This window comes from Sarcophilus harrisii, chromosome 4 (genome assembly GCF_902635505.1).
Source record: "Sarcophilus harrisii chromosome 4, mSarHar1.11, whole genome shotgun sequence".
NCBI lineage: Eukaryota > Metazoa > Chordata > Mammalia > Dasyuromorphia > Dasyuridae > Sarcophilus > Sarcophilus harrisii.
The window spans coordinates 240,299,918-240,320,330 of NC_045429.1; the positions used below are offsets into that span (position 1 = coordinate 240,299,918).

The 20,413-nt window shown below is 34.4% G+C and overlaps 1 protein-coding gene across 1 annotated transcript in view; it reads right to left on the minus strand.

Annotated features, from left to right (window-relative positions):
- Positions 1 to 19,200, minus strand: part of LOC116423604 (collagen alpha-1(XIX) chain-like) — a 147,546-nt gene extending 128,346 nt beyond the window's left edge. The window contains exons 1-2 of the mRNA XM_031968611.1: positions 18,996 to 19,200; positions 12,059 to 12,185 (exon numbers count right to left, since the gene is read on the minus strand). Of these exons, the coding sequence (XP_031824471.1) occupies positions 12,059 to 12,149 (91 nt within the window). The 5' untranslated portion in view covers positions 12,150 to 12,185; positions 18,996 to 19,200. The remainder of the gene's footprint in view (positions 1 to 12,058; positions 12,186 to 18,995) is intronic.
- Between the last annotated feature and the right edge of the window lie 1,213 nt (positions 19,201 to 20,413).

Genomic DNA, 20,413 nt, shown 5'->3' on the forward strand with positions numbered 1-20,413 from the left:
GATTCATCTTTCTGACTTCAATTTATCACAATTATTAATTATGTGACTTTGGGCAAGTCAACTAACCCTGTTTGCCCCAGTTTTCTCATCTATAAAATGAGCTAGAGAAGGAAACAACTAACACTCCAGTATCTTTGCCAAGAAGACCCTAAAAGAAGTCACAAAGAGTTAGTCACAACTGAACTGAACTGAAAAGTAGAGTGGAAATTTGAATCAATGACCACTTACTGGAAATTCAACATTCTGTTACCTTATGCTTCATCTCAAATATATAGTGGCTTAACCAGTTATCAATTAATCAACAAATATTTTTGAATATCTGTTATGTGTCAAGAGCTATGCTATGAACTAAAGATACATAGACAAATGTGAAACAATAGTCCCTCTTTGCCCAGAAGAGGCTTATTAAGTATAAAATAACTTATATACATACAAGTAAATAGAAAACTCACACAGAAAAATACAAGGTAATTTTGAGAGAGAAGAAATAGAAGAAGCTAGGGGATTAGGAAAGGCTTCTTATAGAAGGTATCATTTGTTGAAGAGAGCTTGGGATCTGAAGAGTTGGAAATAAAGAGAGAAGGTATTGCATGTAAGAAATAGCATGGGCAAAGACAGGAGCGGCTAGAAGGTGGGATAATTGGTAGAAGATAATCCAGTTTAACTGGATTATGAAGGACATGAGGAAGATAATCAATTTGTAATTTGAAATCTGGAAAGATAGGCTGGAATGAGAAGGCATTTCCATTTTATCTGATAGATAATAGGAAGTAACTGGAGCTTTTTTCACTTGGGAGAATGTGTGAAGAAAATAGTGCTTTGGGAATATCACTTTGGCAGTGGAGAAGGGGATCAATTTGAAAGGGAAGGGATTGAGTTTACATTATTTCTGCTTTTTTTGGCTTTTTTTTTTTTTTTTTTTTTTGCTACATATTTGCATTCCTACCTCAGGACAATCTGGGAAAGCAAATAAAACTCAGACTGGCTCCTTGTTAAGGCATTTGGTATTGAGATTTGGGGAAATTTACTTACTAAATTGGATTTGGGGATTATCTCTGGACTTAGTTTTTTCATTCAGTTCTCTCTCCCCTAACCTCTTGACAGATAAGTGGTGCAGAGTAAAAGAACTCTGTGTGTAGATCAAGAAGATGTGAGTTCAGATTCAGCCTCAGACACTTAAACTAGTTTTGAAACTCCAGGCAACTTCTATCTGGCTCAGTTTCCTCAACTATAAAATGGGAATAATAATAATAATACTTAGGGCAGCTAAGTGGTGTCAGCATCAGTCCTGAAGTCAGGAAGACATCTTTCTGCAAAGCTAGTCTCAGAACACTTACTAATTGTGTGATCCTGGGCAAGTCACTTAACCCTGTTTGCCTCAGTTTTCTAATCTATAAAATGAGTTAGAGACGGAAATGACAAATTACTACAGTATCTTTGTTAATAAAGCCCCAAATGAGGTCACAAAAAGTTGCACATAACTGAAATGCCTGAACAACAACAAAAAATAACACATCTCCCAGGTCATTGTGAGCATGAAATGAGAAATTATTTGCAAAATGCTTTAAGATTGTCAGTGCCTGATCCATAGTAATTCCTTAATAAATGCTTTATCCCCATTTTCCTTTGGTAAGATAAGTTAAAATTGAAAATATGTCTTTACTTTTCATTTGAGGGAGCATAGAGTAAATGAAAGTCCATCTGTGGTCTTCCCATTTACAAATATTCCTTATCTAACCTATGCAAAGCAACACCATGGATTCTTTCAGTATTAGTAACATTAGGACAATCAAAAAATTTAGGTGAAGAGAATTCATAACATACAGAAGATTTTAAAATTTGACAAAACAATTTCTTCCTATTAATCTGAAGCCTCATACTAAGAAAATCATCTGAAAATAAACCATTAAATCAAACATGCAAATAAAGAAAAGCAATTAAAAGATACAACCTATCCTACATATATTTAGGTTTAACACAACACTGTTGACAACTTCACAAGCTCCAGAGCTGAAACCCGATCCTATCCCTTAGATTTGTTGTATTTTATTTTTAGAAGTAGTTACTTCCCTCCGGTAAATGGTTAGTGAGTGCACCACCAGGTCTGCACAAGACAAAACTAAAAACAGAACCTGGTGAATTAAGAAGATATTAACACATAGAAAATGGGTCCAAATCTGGTCCTGAGCAGTCTGTCAGGCTCTCTGACAATCACAACAGGAACACTATGCTGACATTTTGCCAATTAACGCAAAGTGAACTGTACTTGAATTATTTCCTAGGCATGTTCAGGATATGAACCTTTCCAAGTGCCTCTTCTCTCACTCCATAATTATAATCAACTATAAAAGCAATTTCCCTTATACTTCTTTTATTAATTCTCCTTATTGTATCACACAATATAAATGTTTCTCTTTGAAATTCAGGCTTGAATTTTTTCCACTGAGAAAAAAAAGCCTTTTCAAGAAAGAGCAGTAAAGTGTTTTAAGGGTTATAGAGCTGAAAGAAACTTTACAAGTCATCTAGTGCAGATCCTTCATTAATATTCCTATATCTATATAGACATATGTATCTACATCTATTTTGATAGATATAGGTATCTTTTTTAAAATATTAACTTCATTTTTTAATATACCCCTCTCCCCTCAATAAACTATCCTTTGTAGCAAAAAATAAAATAAAATAAAATAACAGGATTTGGAGGGAGAAGGATTAGAAACAATTTAGTAAAACATCAACAAAATCTAATAGAACATTTAATCTAACAGTATATACAATCCAATGCATTGTATTGTTTTAAATTTATTTTAAACTTAAGTACAAAATAAGAAAAGAAAAAATACCACATAGATACCAGAAGATGAGAGGATTCGATATGAGGCAGATTCAATATAAAATTCAAGAAAACCTATCTGATAAATACTATATATTGTTTTCAAAGCTGCCTAGCTTTTCTTTGCTTCCCTGTAGATTTTCTTTTTTTCTCTGTTGTACACTTTTTACTTTAATTTTCCTCCTCTCTCCTTCATCCCCCCCAAAGAAGGCTACAATTAGGCATAGATATACATATATTTATATATATTTGTATACATACCTTTTCACACATATACATATATATACACATACATATACATTGATATCCATAAACATACACATGTATATACATATACACACATGCATATACACATGTATGTATACATACACATATACATATACATACACACGTATACATATATACACATACATATACATTGATATCCATAAACATACACATGTATATACATATACACAGTACCATATATGTAAGACCATACTATGCTTTATTTCTATTTGTCATCTATTTCTCTGAAAGTGGATAGCAATTTCTTTCATAAGTCCGAGTCTTTCAACATTTTGCTAAACCAACCCATTCATAATTTCCTAGACTATAGTAATATTTCATCTTATCACATTCTGAGAGATAAAATGTTCAGGAAAATTCCCATCCCCACCCATTTCTCTGCATTTTTCCTATTCTTGGCTGCGTAGGTTTTATTTATACAAGAAAATTTTAATTAAAATAATCAAAATTACACATTTTACAGTTCAACAATGTTCTCACCTTATACTATTGTTTAAAGTCTAATATTACTGAAACTGTTTCCTTTATATCTTTCCCCCCCGGTTTCTTTGAAATTCTTGACCTTTTGTTTTTCCAAATAACTGTGTTATTATTTTTCTCTAATTCAATAAATTAATTCAATGTGATGCATTGGCATTACATAATAGATTAGATAGGTAAAATTGTCATTTTTATAATTATATTGACTTTATCTATTCATGAACAGTAAATATTACTTCAATTATTGAGACCTAACTTTATTTGTATAAAAATGCTTTATGATTATATTCACAAAGATCCTGTGTCTATTTTGGCAGGTATACTCTCAGGTATTTTATACTGACTAATTACTTTACATGGTCTAAAACAGGACTACATAAACTTTTTCCCACTCACAACCCCTTTTTGCCTAAGAAATTTTTACATGACCCCAGGTATATAGTTATATAAAATAGATATACAAATCAAACATTTGCTGATTATAAATCATAAAGAAATTTATTTTAAAACAATTCTTTGGTATTCTTATAATTTTGCCATTTATTAAAGCCAAAAGCAAATTTGCATACTAATAAGATGCATGTGCTTGTTTATTTTTACATAAAGAATTAAATGTTGGTAGAATATTTGCTACCTTTACTGTTGCTGACTTTCCCTCAACTCCCGCATTCAGTTATTAGATTTCACATAGTGTCACAACCCTCTAGTTTAAGAAGCTTTGGTCTAAAACAATATTGAATAATATGGCTGACATATAATTTAGTTTCCCTATATTTTTCTGTTTTGATTAAAACTATTTTAGCATTAGTTTTGTCTGAAATCATGATTACTACTCTGGCTTTTTATATAATAAATTCTACTTTTGATCTTTTTTTATGTTTGTGCATATGTCTCTTTTTATAGTGTTTCCTGAAAGCAGCATATTGTTGGATTAGTTTTCACCTTATGGTTAAATTCATCCCATTCTAAGTTATAATTACTTGTTGTATACTTTCCTCATTCCTATTTTTCTTGTCTGTCTTTCTCACCTTATTCCTATCTCTTCTCAATCCTCTGTTTTACTTGTGTTTCCTTGCCCTTCTATTCCTTAACTTATCCACCCCTCTAAGAATTCCTCCCTTATCCCCACTCACCCAATTCTTAATCCCTCTTACCCTCTTATTGTTTTTCCTTCTTTCTTTCTTTCTTTTTTGGCATGGCAATTGGAGTTAAGTGACTTGCCAAGAGTCACACAGCTGAAAAGTGTTAAGTGTCTGAGACCAGACTTCAACGCCAGTGCTTTATCCACTGTGCCATTTAGCTGTCCCATTGCCCACTTATTTCTTTTTGAATTTATGAGTCTTTTATTCCATTCTAGATGTATATGTTGTTCCCTCTTTAACCCATTCTCAATGAAAGTAAGGTTTCAGCATTACCTGTCCTCCCTTCGATTAGCTTTATCTATTTTCTTTTTTTGTCTGATTTGTATGAGATGATTGCTTCTTTTTATTGCTCCTTATACTGACGTATATATTTTTAGAATCACCCCATCATACTCAGCCAAGACTTTCTTTCAAACTGCTCAAATAAAAATGATAATCATAAAAATTAATAACATTTTCTCATATAAGTAAACTATTTGACCTTATTGAGTCCCTTGTGTTTATTTTCTCCTAGATATTATGTGTCAATATTTCTTTTAAGTTTTGCTGTTTTTGTCACAAATATCTGAAAGTCTTTCAGTTTGTTAAATATCTGTTATTTATAACCCTGGCTTTTTTGCTTTTCAAAATATAGTATTTCAAGATCTATGGGCCTCCAACATGATAGCTGCTAAGTCTTTCTAAGCCTAGTTTGAGTTACCATAAATTCTTAAAAGTATTTAAATTGGCACTTCTTTTCAAACATTCTAAGAAGTTTTATTTTCACACTAATTAAGATCAAATAACTCAATTAGTCCTAATTACTGAGGATTTATTGTACTGCCAAGACATTAAGAGACACCCTGCTTTCCAGAACTAAGGCTTAACAAGCAAGTTGTGCCCTAAGCTTGACATAACAACAATCCTTTGCACTTACTCTGGATGATTTCATTCTCTAGCAAAATCACATAATTATTATATTGCTTTGACAATCACCAGGTGTTCTCTGAGCTCGGACAAGCACCAGACAGCTATCCATTTTCTGCTCATGAAGTCATGCTATGAATATTTATTTCATTGCTGCAATTATCTCTTATTGTCAGGGATATAGTGCACTGCCTCAGATCTCCCTACAAGGGATGGGGCCACAAAACATGTGTCTAGATTTTCCCCTTTGCAAACTATTTCCCTCACTTTAGAATTAAACTTCCATTTTATTCTTGATTTTCTGTCCCTAACCTACTTTGTTTGGCTCCAGATATCAACAGGTTAGAGGCCAGTTCAGTCCAGTTGATATTAATTTATGTCAATAGTAGGATTGGACACAGAATTGGAACATTTTTTACTCTCTGGTACCAGTGGGAATGGACTGGATACCACTAAAGATTTATTTCTCCAAAGTCTGACCCATCTGTCATCACCCCTCAATCTGGTGAATGTTCTGTCCTCATCCTTGTTCCAATCCTTTGAGCAGCCACCTTGATCAAGCTTGCCATTTTTTATGAAGAAAACTCCAAGGTTCCTCCACTAAACTGGTTCCTCTCAAATCATTCTTTTCTTAAATTACAAATCTTTGTTAATTCATCTTTCTGTATTCCTCTGCCGGGCTTGGTTTTTTTTTTTTTTTTTTTTTTTAATTGCAAGTCTATGAAATTGTAATTGTATCTGTCTCTCCCTCTTCCTGTCTCTCTCTCCATCTTTCTGTCTCTCTTTACATTCTTGAAAGAATAGGTGCCTAGGTGAGTAGATACACCTTTGAAATTCCAGACAGCGTTTAATTTTCTGTGCTGAAGCATAAGTCCTTTCCCCAATTAACCCATTAATTGGATGTTATAGAAGACATGAATCTTCATTCCTCATTACATAGCTAGTTCCTGCTTTTAAGGAACTTACATTCTTTTAAGGGAAGATAAACTCCATCCTTGAATATTTCTTGATGCCCTTATGGGCTTCAGTTTTCTAATTTAAGTTTCATTTCTCCAATTTAATTTTCAGAACTGTAAAAACCAAATGTCCATCTGTTTCTCACAATTTTTCCTTTTTTAATAATTTGGTTTCCACATCCTTTTCTAACCCCTCAAATTTGGCTAATATTTTTTTATGTCCCACTTCATAGGAGTCTATTAACTCCTGCACAAATCTCTTTACCCAGGATAGATAATTAATTCCTGAATTCTCTGTTAATTCTTCTGACAAGGTTGTACTAGAAATGAAACCACCTCCAATTGTTTCCTTCTTTTTGCCAGCAACATTTATAGAGTCATTCTGTTTTCTCATGCCATTCTGCTAGTGGCATCTAACTACTCTGCCATTCCCTTCACACTGCTTCTCTTGTGCAACTTATTCAATAATATTTACCCACCTAACTGCATGTCTCTTTTTCTTCTTTGTGCTTCTGCTTTTTAAATTGTAAACTACTGTAAAGTTCAAACTGCATTACTTGGTAACCATGTGTCTTTATATGAATTGTAAATGTGCGCTTTGTTTAAATTGTTTGTTTGTATCTGTCTTAATGTTTTGTCTGTGATTCTGTGTTTGTAAAATGTAAAATTTCTCTGTAATGTTTGTGTGTTTGTAAATTATGTTCCTTTGAAAGATTTAAAATGAAGCCAACGAGAAAAACTTATAGGGATTTAGCCAGAGAGTTGAGATATTGGGAAAGATGAATGAACTTTCATTGTTGAAGCAATTGTCTCAGTAAATAGGACTAACTCTCACTTTAGATTTTCCATGGGAGATTAGGTTATTAGAAAAGAGAAAAAGAAAAAAATTGCAAGACATTTTTTTCTATCATTTCGGCTTTAGATTTGTTAGAATTGCAGAAATAAAGTTAAATAATCAAAGTTTATGGAACTACTAGAAACATCTTGAAAGATTAAGGAATTTGAAGACTCATTTTATGATTGCAGAATAGAACTCCTACAGAATAGAATTACTTATGGTAATGCTAAGAACTTGCTCCCTTCTGAAATATCTTAAGAAGTTTTGGACTACCACTCTGTAGAATTTGCTTTAAGGAAAAATAAGGATTAAATTTAATAAAAGTTTTTAAAGTAAATAACCAGGTTAATAGCTTCATGTTCCAGGACAATGAAAGAAGGTAGCTAGTTTGAAAGTAATCCAAGTGTGAAGGGAAAAAATAGGTAAACTATTTCTTAAACTTAAAACAACCTCTTGTTAACTCTTCCTTGACATTTCTGATTATTAAAAGAGAAAATTGTTTAAACCAAAGAGAACCCTATTACTACTTCAGGTCAGAAATCCTCTTGATGTTAACTCCTTTCATCCCAGAGCAGATTCCCAAATATAGATATTGAAAAGAGAATGCTGAAAAAATGTAGGGAAATCTGAATTATATCCCAGTTGCAGAAATTTATTATCTGTGTAATCCTAGGCAAGTTTTCTTATCTCTCTTTGTCCTCAGTTTCTTGACCTGCATAGAGAAAAAAATAATGGTACCCCCTTCAAGGTTGTTATAAAGATAAAACTAATGTAACGATTTTAAAGTGCTTACAACAGGGACTGGCATAGTATATGAGCATATGAGCAATCTATTATATTATTATTTCTTTAGTTGAATGTAATTGTTCCATGCCTGATAACTCTAAATTGGGCTTAAAATGCCAAAGGTAATAAGATCAATGACTTTTATGTGGGATAATTTGGAATACGGTTGATGTCACCTGAAAGTTTGCTTCATATTTTAAATATGTGATATTGTTTGTGTTATTTTTGAATTTCTAAATTCTCTTATATGGTGACATTTGAGTCACCATTATAACAGAAATACTGTTAGACAAAACGACTTTTTAATTAGACTTTTAAAAGGATATTAGAAAAATAAATATTAGAAAAATGTTATTTAATGAGGTATATTTTGTTATAAAGCATATAATGTTCACTATAATAGCAAATTTTCATTTGAAAATTTTTGAGTATTATGAAAGTAGCTTCAATATATCAATGATGTGCTAACTATCAGGGATTTGCTATAAATATAAATATGGGTAGTTTTAATTTATAAGTAAAGGATAAATGACATGTTAACTGTTAGAGAAACATCAGGAAAAATAATCAAGCCCTAAGTTGTGGTTAGTGAAATTTTACTATTTAAGATAACATTTCCTAGAACTGTAGTTTACTATTATCTGAGCTTTGATTACAGAGATAGTTGTCTGAATTATTATGAAGCCAGTAATGGAAAATGTCATGTGCTACACTTTAGTAACTAGATGTCTGTGCCTGGGAAAAGTGTTGGGGATGTCCTTGGAATGACCTAGATAGGATCTTCCTGATTTCATCTCCCCATTGTATTATTCTCTTTCTCAAAAAGGAAAATTTCCACCTGGTTAATTCTGAGCTTCCACCCTGTAACAACATGATTGTCAGATATGAGAGATGCCTGGAATCAAACAAAGCTTAAGAAAGATTTTTCCCTCTGCTATCATAGATAACATTGTTATAATTATATCCCTCTTTTACCTTTTATATTAAATTTCTGTAATCAAGAAGTTTTATAAGTACTATACTAAATCTATAAATAATAGATTGATACTAGAACATCTCTGTTATCGTAATAGGATGCAATTTTGATCTATAATTGTGATAAAATTATAGTATAGGGACAATTTTCTTCTAAATGGAAAATGATTAAATAATAATATAAAAATGTAACATGAAATTTTCTAATTAAATGCAATAGTAAATTTTGATAAAAACAATAGGATTAGACTGTTTTCTCTATGAACTATATACAGATGTATATATTTGGTTTCTGAAATTTATCTATTGTGGAAATTCAGGGTTTGAACATGTTTTGATAATAGTTTTGAGCACTGGATTTTACACATAAATTGTATGGATAATGATAAAGTGAAATTTCCCCTTATTATCTGTCTGATAATTTTAAAAGGTAAAGAGTTTGTTTTGCAATTGGACCCTCAGAAATTTTGTTAAAGCATCTTATATCATAGACAGAATTTAGGTAAAGATAAAATAGCAAATATATGACCTGAAAATCTCTAAAGTTTCAAAATCGGTGAACCAAATTTAGATGATATTATGAGCAGAATTATCTAAGAACTTCTTAATTTGGAACCAGAGTGTCCTGAAAATAAGCATATTGTCCAAGGAAAGATATTTAGGGACTATATGCTACACAAAATATCTGGGACTCAAAATATGTTGGTTAAATGGAAATTGAGAATGGTTTAATAGAATACAAGGAGACTTTATTTTAATTAACTTCATTTTTTCTTGATTATCTTGGTGACATGTAAATTTCCCTTCCCAGAACTACTCCATTGTGAGAACTCTAAGTAGTTTAATTTATACCTGTCTTAATGTAAGTATACAATTATGAAAATTTTGAAAAAAAAAACTTTATTGCATTGTTTGAAACTATCCCTCTATGACTAGGAAACTGGATCAACTCTATAATGTTCTGAGACTCTCATCTAAGAACCTATGTTATGTTGACCAGAAACTCACATTCAAAGATTGATGCAAGGAGTTCTCTAAGCATCTCCACCAGCTCTCACAGTTATTCCCACAATTGCCAAATTCACGAATGTGGATTCTTGGATCATCAGAAAAAAGCTCTTTATCTTGAATGGATGGCAGAACCCTCCAGGAATCTTAAAGTAGATCTAGTATCTACTTTACTAGTAGTATCTAGATACTAGTATCTACCAGAAGTAACTGAGATATAAATAAGACAATTGTTCCAAAATTCTGGACAAAGGCTGGGCATACTGTCCTAATAGTTTTTTTCCCCTCTTCACTTTTGTTATGTGCCCAACAATCAATGCCCTTATTCAAATGAATGTTGGCATTTTCTTCCCCTGTATCTTTGCTCCCCTCTCTTTTCTGCTTGCAAGCAAACAATGTATAGTACCATTATCTATAACTATTTCCCTGAGAGATCCCCTCAAAGAACTAACCCCCTCAGCAAGATCTCATTCTGGCCCAACTGACCTCCTGTGACACCTTGGCTTATACCTGCCTTTCCTTTATTGGACATAAAGGAGCTGTTCTTTCAGACTCCCTCTCTTTGGGAGAGGCCAAAGTGGGAAATGTCAAGCTATTAGGAGATATCCTGTTTTCCACAACCAAGACCCAGTAAGCAAGTTGTGCCATTAGTTTGACATAACAATAATCTTTACTCTCTAGATGATTTCACCCCTTGGCAAAATCACATAATTATTGTATTGCTTTGACTACCACCAGGTGATCTCTGAACTCAGACTAGCTCCAGAAAAATACTCATGTTCTGATCATGAGCTGCTATGAATAAACCTTGTCTCAATGGTGCTGTTGCCCCTTATAGTTAGGGGTACAGCACACTGCTTAGACATTGATATAAATACTGATATCTCTCCTCAGTGACTTGGATGCCCGCACTAGGGTTGAGGTCCCAACACATGTATCTAGATCCCCTCCTTGGTCACAAGCCGTTTCCCACACTTTAAAATTAAACTTCCATTTTATTCTTTATCTCTGTCCCTAACCTGCTCTAATTTGATTCAAAACATTAATAGGTTAGAGACCAGTTCAGTCTGGTTGACCCCATTTATAGATTAAATTTAAAAATTAGAACTTTTCTTGGCACATGCTACTGCTTTCCTTTCTAACCTTCTATGGGAGGTCTTTCCAAGTCCCCCTCAATGTTAATACCTTAATTCTGAGATTACCTCCAATTTCCCTAGAAAATATTTTATATGTAGATTGCCATTTGAATGGGAATATCCATGCCCAGTTCAATTCCTGGCCCTTAACAAATGTTTGTTGACTGAGTGAACCTGTGATTTCTGCCCAAATCAACACCTTTTCTACAAAGCTAAATTGTGTCAAAAGCAAGATAAGAACTCAGATCTTCAAAGGCCAGTTCATTATTTACTGTGGCACCTCTCATATATACTTAATAAGTGTTTCTTTAATTTTACTGAGTTAAAATTTTTATGGAGTAAAAAAATTATGCAAAAACTCACTTATATTTTAAAAACTTCAAAAATCTCTCTAAAAAAAGGGAAGATTATTTTATCCTGTTAACTACATAATATAAGAACAACAGAATGAAAATTAAATTAAATGAAAATTAAATTCCACCTAATATGGAAAACCTCCCCAAATCCTTCAAAGATACATGATGTTAAAGGTTAGCAGGGCAAAGAAATTACTAAATATACTATTTGCAATTCCACCTCTGGAGGTGATTGGGCAGGATGTACTCTTCAACCTTTATCATATCTATTTTTTGTGACTGAGCGATTCACAGAACAAGGATATGACCAATTTTGGTTACTTGCCAAAAAAAAAAAAAAAGTTGCCTGACTACCTGACTTAGCAGTGACTGTCATGGGAGTGGTGGTAGGAAGTAGAAGCAGAGCCATCCAAAGCCCAGGTATCCAACAGCTCATGTCCTTCATGCTCCCTGGACTTCAGGTGAACGAATAGCCACAAACCTGCAAAAGAGAAAGTTTTCAGATTAATGCTATTTTTACCAAACTCCCTGTATTTCTCTCTTCACAAAAAAACTACAATAAAAAAGAAAAAAATGTGTATCTTTTTTAATACTGTGTTTTAGTATACATTAAACATTCTGAGAAAGTTTACAGATTAGTATCAGATATATGAACAATGAGACTCAAGGTATTAGAGAACAGTCTCAGAACTAGGAATTCTTTGGTCCCAAGGCAGCTTCTCACTCTAACTGGTTGGATGACCTTGAATTAGTCATGACCTTGAGCACTACCTTAAAGGTGTAGTCAATTCTCTGAGATTCTGAATTGCAGAGTAACTTTGACCAGGGGCAGGTGAATAACATCTACCATCTGTTTTTTTTTTTTTTTTTTTGGCATGGTCAATGAGTAAAAAATGGTTTTTACATTTTAAAATACAATAAAACTTTATTTACAAATGTAAAAAAAAAAATCTTAGGTCTAGAGCTGTACAAAAACAGACAGGTGGCAGGCCTGAGGGCAGATTGCCAATGCCTGAATTAGACAATTAAATTGAATTGAGAAAACTAGAGGAAAAGTCTCAATTGCCAAATATAAAAGAAGAGTATTATGGAAGAACTGGAGGCTTTAAAAAATCATTAGAAAAAACCACCAGTTACCATTTCCTTTAGTATCCAAACACTGATATAATCAACAACTTTTGTAGAAGTATAGTTACCTTTTTTTCCCCTCTTTTATCAACTACTAGAGCAGTCTTTGACAGAACTGTGAAAATGGCAACACCTATACCTCTCTATTTGATTTCTCTTTTCTTCCTATTTGGGGGCTCAGGGCTATAAGACAAAATGCCGACTTTCTAGCAATTAGAAATACAGGAATAATTCAAAGACAAAAGAAGACATCTGCAAGGTGTCAATCTTTTACCACTTATTCCTTCCATCAACAAGTCTCTCTTTGGGTTTTCATTTCTTTAGGACCCTGTTTACTGTTAGATCAGAAAATATGGTAAAGAGTTGGGCACATAAAATAATCCCTTTAAATGAGTTAGCTCACTAATATATACAGTATGGAAAAAAAAAGATCACTGGTCTTAAATTCATTCTAGAGGTATACCACTTACCCAGCAATATTATCTTTATCAAGTTACTTAAACTTTCAAAGGTGCATCTTCCTCATAAGTAAAATCAGGCTATATGTAAAATGGTACCTACAGTGCTTTAAATTAAGGGAATGAGTTCTCTAGGAATTTTGTGATTTGATATAGGGGTGAGATGGGAATAAATTGAGAAGGATTGTAGAAAGAATTAACAAATAAAGTAAGCTTTTTCTTTCCTAAAATAATCAAAATGAAAGAAAAGAAAAATCCCCAATAATTATAACTTTGTGTATTCATTTTTCTACTTCAAGACACTGCATGAATTCTGTAATTTAATTTTAGGGAATATGAATGAAATGATTCACTCCATGAAAAAAAACAGTTACCAGAAGGCTTGACTGACCAATCAGCTTTATCATTTTTGACCGTCAGTATGATATAATGAATAGAGCACTTAACTGGACAGTAGGAAAACCTGAGTTTAAATCTGACTCATAAGATCATAGATTTCATACTAAAAGAGCCCCAAGAGAGCAAAACCAACTCTTTCATTTTACAGATACAGCAACTAAAAAGAAATTAAGTAACTTGCTCATGATCACATGGCTAGGAAATACAGGAGACAGGATTCAAATAGTCTTCCTATTTCCAGGTCTAGGTCTCTATCCATTACACCATGCTTTCTCAAACAAGAGTCAGACACATGATGTTTTCTTTTTATATAGTGGCATTTCAAAAAACTACATTGACTAGCACATCCTGGGAAATTTTGAAGCAGAATCAAAGACTTAAAGATCATCTGGTTTAACTCCTTCATTTTGCAGATGACAGATCAGAGCCCCAGGCATTTGCCTATTCAGCAGAATTTGAACTTTTGTCATTTGACAAAAGTTAGTGTCAAGACTAACATTCTTTCCATCCTATTATACTTCTAAGTTATGTGATCTTGGCTAAGTCAAGTCACTTCATTGTTTGCCTCAGTTTTCTCAACTGTAAAATGGGATTAATAGCAGCACCTACCTACTCCCAAAGTTGTTGTCTGAAGATCAAATGAGATAATAATTCTAGAGGGCTTACTTAGCATAGATACAATATAAATTCTTCATATTATCATCATTGTTATCATCTTACTTATTGTGTGACTAAGCAAGTCACTTTACCTCTAAGGCCCTCCTTTTTTCTTCCTTCTTAAACGTGGGGCTTGGACTCCATGATCGCTAAGGTCTTTTCCAGTTCAGGATCTATGATTTTATGAACCATTCCCTACCTCTGACACTACTGCAAGTGACTAAAATTTCCATCATTAACTTAATTCTTTAAAAGCTTTCTGGAAATAGATTTGTGCTTTTATTTTATTTCAATGAGTTAATAATAACAGCACTTTGTAAAGTCCTACACAAATATAACTTTGTAATAAATAAAAGCATGTGTTTTATAGTGAAGATTCAAGGCCTCTAGTTCATAGAAACACACCTCATTACTGTTTTTCAGACCTTACTTCATAAGTACCAATACCTTGTCCCATCTGTGCTTTAATAACTTAAACAATGTTTACCACTTATTTGTCTATCACTCCAATCCATCATATGAATAGCAAGAAGAATCCTATAACCCTATTACTCTGCTCCAAAATCTACAGTTATACTTCCCATATTATCCAAATTGATTTTGTTTGAAGATTCTCTACCTTTGTCTCTTCCTCTGTCTCTCTCCCCTCCCCCATCCATCTCACTATCTAACTACTCTCATCTCCTGTTACACTCCAACTTGGATTTTCTGTTTCAGCCAGGCACATGACTTGCTCACCCCTGACTCTAAGCCTTGACACATGCCATTCCCTTTGCCTGGAATGCCCTCCCTGCTCTATTTGGGCAAACCATCCTATTCTCTGACTGTAATATTTTGTCAAGTGTCACTTCCCCTATTGAAGCCTTTCCACTCCATTCATTCATTTTCATCATTTGTTTTATTTAATAATATTGGAGGAATAAGGAAAGGTTTTAAATAGAAGGCAGTGCATTGATTCTTAAAGGAAGTGGAGGATTCTAAAAAGACAAAGTAAAGAACTGTGTCTACGGAAAAGGCATAGAGATGGAAGATGGATTGCTATACTTCAAGGAACAGCAAGAAGGTGATTTTTAAAAATCATAGTAAAAGAAATTTATGTATGAATGAGGAAAAGTTTGATCATCAAAAAGATGATTTTAAAATGAAATAATATGGTAATCCATATTTAACATATATTGGACTACTTGCCATCTAGGGAAGAGGATGGGAGAAGGGGGATGGAATTGGAACACAAGGTTTTGCAAGGGCTAATGTTGAAGAATTCTTCAAGCATATGTTTTGAAAAATAAAAAGCTTTAATAAAGAAAAAATAATATGGTACATGTTAAATTCTCTTCCTAGGAAATTTTAAGAATAAGTATCTACTTGTGTTAGATGGTTAACTTATCATGATACCTGTAGGAGACAGTGATTCAGATACAGAAAGTCACAATAAGGATAAAAAAATTTAATCTCTCCTCATCTTTCTTTTTGCTATCTGAATGGCATTTTCATGTTGAGATTCAAGATGAACTAACTAATCTCTGTGATCTCGCTGCCTCTTGGTGGGGGAGGAGGAGTCGAAATCACATATTTAAATTCCTCAAAGCTTTTAGCAGTAGTACTAGACCTACTTTGTGTAGGGAAATCTCCACTTTAGTGTTCATCTTCCTTCTCTCCTAGGGAATTAATTTCCTACTTCCAGATCACCTTTCTCTTCTCCTACTTGGAAGGCTATTTACATTAACAAACTTTCCCCTTGTCAGAGATGTTTTTATTGAGATACTTTTAAGGACCACATTCATATCATATTTACAGTCCTAATAGAAATATCTTCACAGGTAAATTCCCTATAGTCTACAAACTGAGAAAATCCTATCTCTAGATAAACTACTCTAAAAGTGGACCCCTAAACACATAGGACCATTGCCCCAGAACAAGAAGGTAACCCCAGAATCCATCTAGTTTGACATTTTATTGTTGTTGTATTTTTACTGATGAGAAATTGAGACTCAAGGAATTATGTCTTTCCCAAGATTACAATAGTACAGTCAAATTTGACATGTACTATTTACTCTTATTACAATAATTGCCTTGCCTCCACAGGCTCCATTTAACAAAATGCTATTGTGTAAAGAACCAACAATTCACTTCAGTCCAATAAACACTTATTAAGTGGCTACTATGTATCAAGAACTATGGTAGTGATGATACAAATAATAAGAATAAGAAAAAAAAAAAACTAAACTAAATAGCCACTGCTCTCAAGGAGCTTCCATTTCACTGGGGGAGACAATATGCTTACATAAAATTAAATAAAGTGAAATGGGCTGGAAAGATTACTAAAAAGTTGAGGTGGGGAGAGATCAATATAGGTTTCCATTGGGTATTGAGTTCTTAAAATTTTGGTTTTTTTTTTAATGTCATTGACCCATTTGACAATCTGGTTAAATCTATGAAACTTCTCTGATGATAATATGTTTAAATGCATAAAACATAGGATTACAAAGGAAATCAGTTGTATTGAAATAAAAATGTAATTTTCCCCATCCAAATTCATAGACTCCCCCTCCTTCCCTGCCAAGTTTCCAGGGACACCAAGTTAAAAATCCTAACTTTAGAAGCTGGCACTTGAACTGAACTCACCAAGAAAGAGAACAAATCTTATTTTAATTAAAAATTACAGCAGTAGTCAGTCATAAAATCACAGATTTAGAACGCAGAATGATGTCAGAGGTCATTTAGTCCAGTCCTCTCATGTTACAAAATGGGAAACTGAAGCCCAAAAATTCTGAGTTGCTAGCATTTGAACTCACGGCCTCTCTAAATTTCCACACAGCTCTAGCTCCCTGTTTCTTTTTGTGACATTAACCGAGCGCCTCTTACCCATACCACCACTTCTGGGCTGGTGCATAATGCTTCTGGGAACCCTTCTTATTTTCATCTCCTTTTCCTTCCCAATTCCTCTTCCCCTTCCTAAGCTGAGGATAATAAATTATTATTCATATTTACACAGGGCTTTCAGATTTTCAAAGCACTTTTCCCCACAGTAACTCTATGAGGTAGGTAATGTCAGCATTATTATGGGCAAAGAGGTATGGTGAGAGTTGGGAAAGAAAGGGATGGGAACAATTTCAGTTGTTTGCCCAACCCCAAACCTCAAACTCTTACTTTCTGATATTTCTGGAGTTTACTTTCAAATTGTTGTTTCACAATCTGATACCGAGTCCCACTCAGTCTCTCCAATACTATTCAATATGACTAACATGTATTAGGCGCCCACAGTATACAGGTTTCTGGTATCCTATTCCGCCCACTTCCTCTCTCCCCCAGTTTGTTTCCTAAACTAGTTCCAGCTTCACTGGGCAGTGTTAGCTAGCTACATGCTTCCCGCTCACACTAGTTACTCGTTTTTATCATCATCTGTTTCTTCTTTTCGGACCTAACCTGGCTTATTCCCAGCTCCTCACTATGCACCTCCTCCCCTGCTTCCGCCCTCCCGGGTCTCGCTAGGTCTCTGGTTCAGGCGCTGGCGCGCTCTCCTGGCTGCTAACCGGCTTCCTCGCCGCCCCACTTGGGGCTAGTGCGCTTGGCTCCAGGCCAAGAAACTTCTGTGGGACCCTGCAGCGCCCTAGCTGGGCTGCGCCCGAGCCTGGAGACTGCGCGCAGAGGGCGGCGACAAGCCTCCCGCGGCTCCTGAGACCACACGAACAGCGGCGGGTGTTTGTGCAGCAGCGCCGGCCCAGACTGAGACCGTGGAAGGCTTTAGTGCAGCGGCGACTGCGGCCAGCAACGTTCTAGAGCTGGTGACCTGGACTTTGGAGCGGCAGCCACGGATGCTACTGGAGGATTCGGGAGACAGCCGCTAGCCTGGAGAGTAGCAGCAGCGTGCTGCATGGTAATTAAGAAGCGGGGGATCGAGGGCACTCCTGCAGAAAGAACCAGTGCCCGGGCCGCTGCAGCTAGATCTGCTCCCCTCCTCCTCTCTCCTACTTCCCGTAGTGTCACCTAGGCCATGACATAGGAGCAGATCCCAGAATGTCCCGGTAGGTAGTGCCAACCTAAGCAGGAACTGAAGACCAGGAACCTTCCATTTCATCAATTTATACCTATTTTCTCAATTTCTAACATATTAACACATCTTAAATTAAATTACCGGAACTAGGCCACCAGAATAACTACAATTCAATCTAACAGCATTACCTATTCTGGATTTATACTCTTCTGGCAAGGACATTGTCACTACGCATAGGAATCACTAGGAGATTCTTTATGAGATTTAATGCATTATTAGTACCTATATACAGCAGCACATACTTAACTGCATACATGCCTATATTCAGACACACCTATAGCCAAGCTGTAAAATGGACAAACCTGCATTACAGATATACTGCCCCATATGTAGCACACCAAACAGACATGGCAGTGTTGTATGCTTAAATTTGTGTGGAATCTATATGAAAGGCATATCTGTGTCTATGTAGTCTCATTTGAGTATGTTCTATATACTTGTCCATGATGTAGTATGTCAGTGACTTACTGAGCACAGTTAAAACACTGAGAAACAGATAAACATGAATGACCATTGACATGGACAGATTACATGCACAGAATGTATGTGTGTGTGCCAGGGAAAGCAGAACCAGTTACAAATTTGAACAGCTTACCTTCAGTTTTTGTTTAAGTCCCTCAGAAGCACAGTAGAGGTCCGTACAAGGCTGCTGTAACTGCTGAAGAGTTGAGTGAGTCTCCCTATGAGTGGGAAAGGGGATGCATCTCTGTCCTTATTAGTCTAACACAGTGTGACCCTCCCACTCAGCAAGAACTGAAAACACTGCAAGAGGGGACACCAACAAGATTTGGACAGGTCTTTTCTAATCACAATAAGATCTTCTAGGTCTGAAAATTTATTCCAGAAAAAGGATGTGATGTGGCATGTTTTGCAAAGCTGTTTCATGGATTATAAATTGGACAATTTGATTTTTCAGGTTTGAAAAAGTATCAGAATTTTGGTTTTGAATCAGTAAATAGAAAGTATTGTATTTAGCAAGAACCCACAGGTGGAGCATGGGCTCTTTACAAATGATCAATAAGAACATCATCCCCACATTTCTGGTTTTCTTTTATATTTGAAAAAGGGGGGGGGGAGCTTAAGTAATGCTTTAAAAATAATGCTAATGTATAGAGTATATTGGGTAAAGTTCACTATTTCAAGGCCACATGAACTATTTTTAAAGTGAAATACTTTTACCCAGGTGTTCATGTTGCCACTTATTCTTAGTTTTGAACTTTGGAGCTACTCAACATCTAAATATGTTCAGTTTCTCCAGATCTCTTTGTATTTAAACAAAAACACTAGAGAAAGAAAAGTTTGTAGGAGATAGAAAGGCAATCTGGACATTGGAGAATGAATATCTTGTTTAATTTTTTTTGTCATAGTTGTCATTGATTAGAAATGTGATTTTATACAAATTAGAAATCTCACTTATTGATTATAATAATCAAAAGTCTTAGAAGATCAAAATTGTAACCAAGAACGAAAAAAATAAGCTATTTCTATTATCATGGACTGGGTCTAAATGAAATGTGTAGCCAAAGTAAGATATTTTTATCAAAAAATTTAAACTATAACTTGGCAGCACAGATATTTGATGTCTCTTGACATGCCATTCACTGATAAAAGTAATAAATATTAGAAGTGCTGGTAAAAGAATGGACTGATAGATTTTTTTTAATATGCCTTTCAGGTTCATATAAGTATTAAAAATAATTTCAGATTCATTTATTATCTAGATTCTTATCTACAGTGATACAAATCTCCTTATATACCATGCTTTTATATCTCATAAAATATTCTCTTCTTACATGATTTTTACCATTAATTTTTGATTGCCGCAAAGAAGATTCAACCAACCACAGTACCAAGTGAGTCACCCTGCTCAAATGACCATTTTGAAAGATGTGATTCATAAATTCATTGACTTTGGTGTTTATTACATTGACAACAATAACACCAACAAAAAACCTACTTTAGAATCCGTATTTTAGCATTTGTTTCCTGTTAAGTTGTATTTCTATATTCACC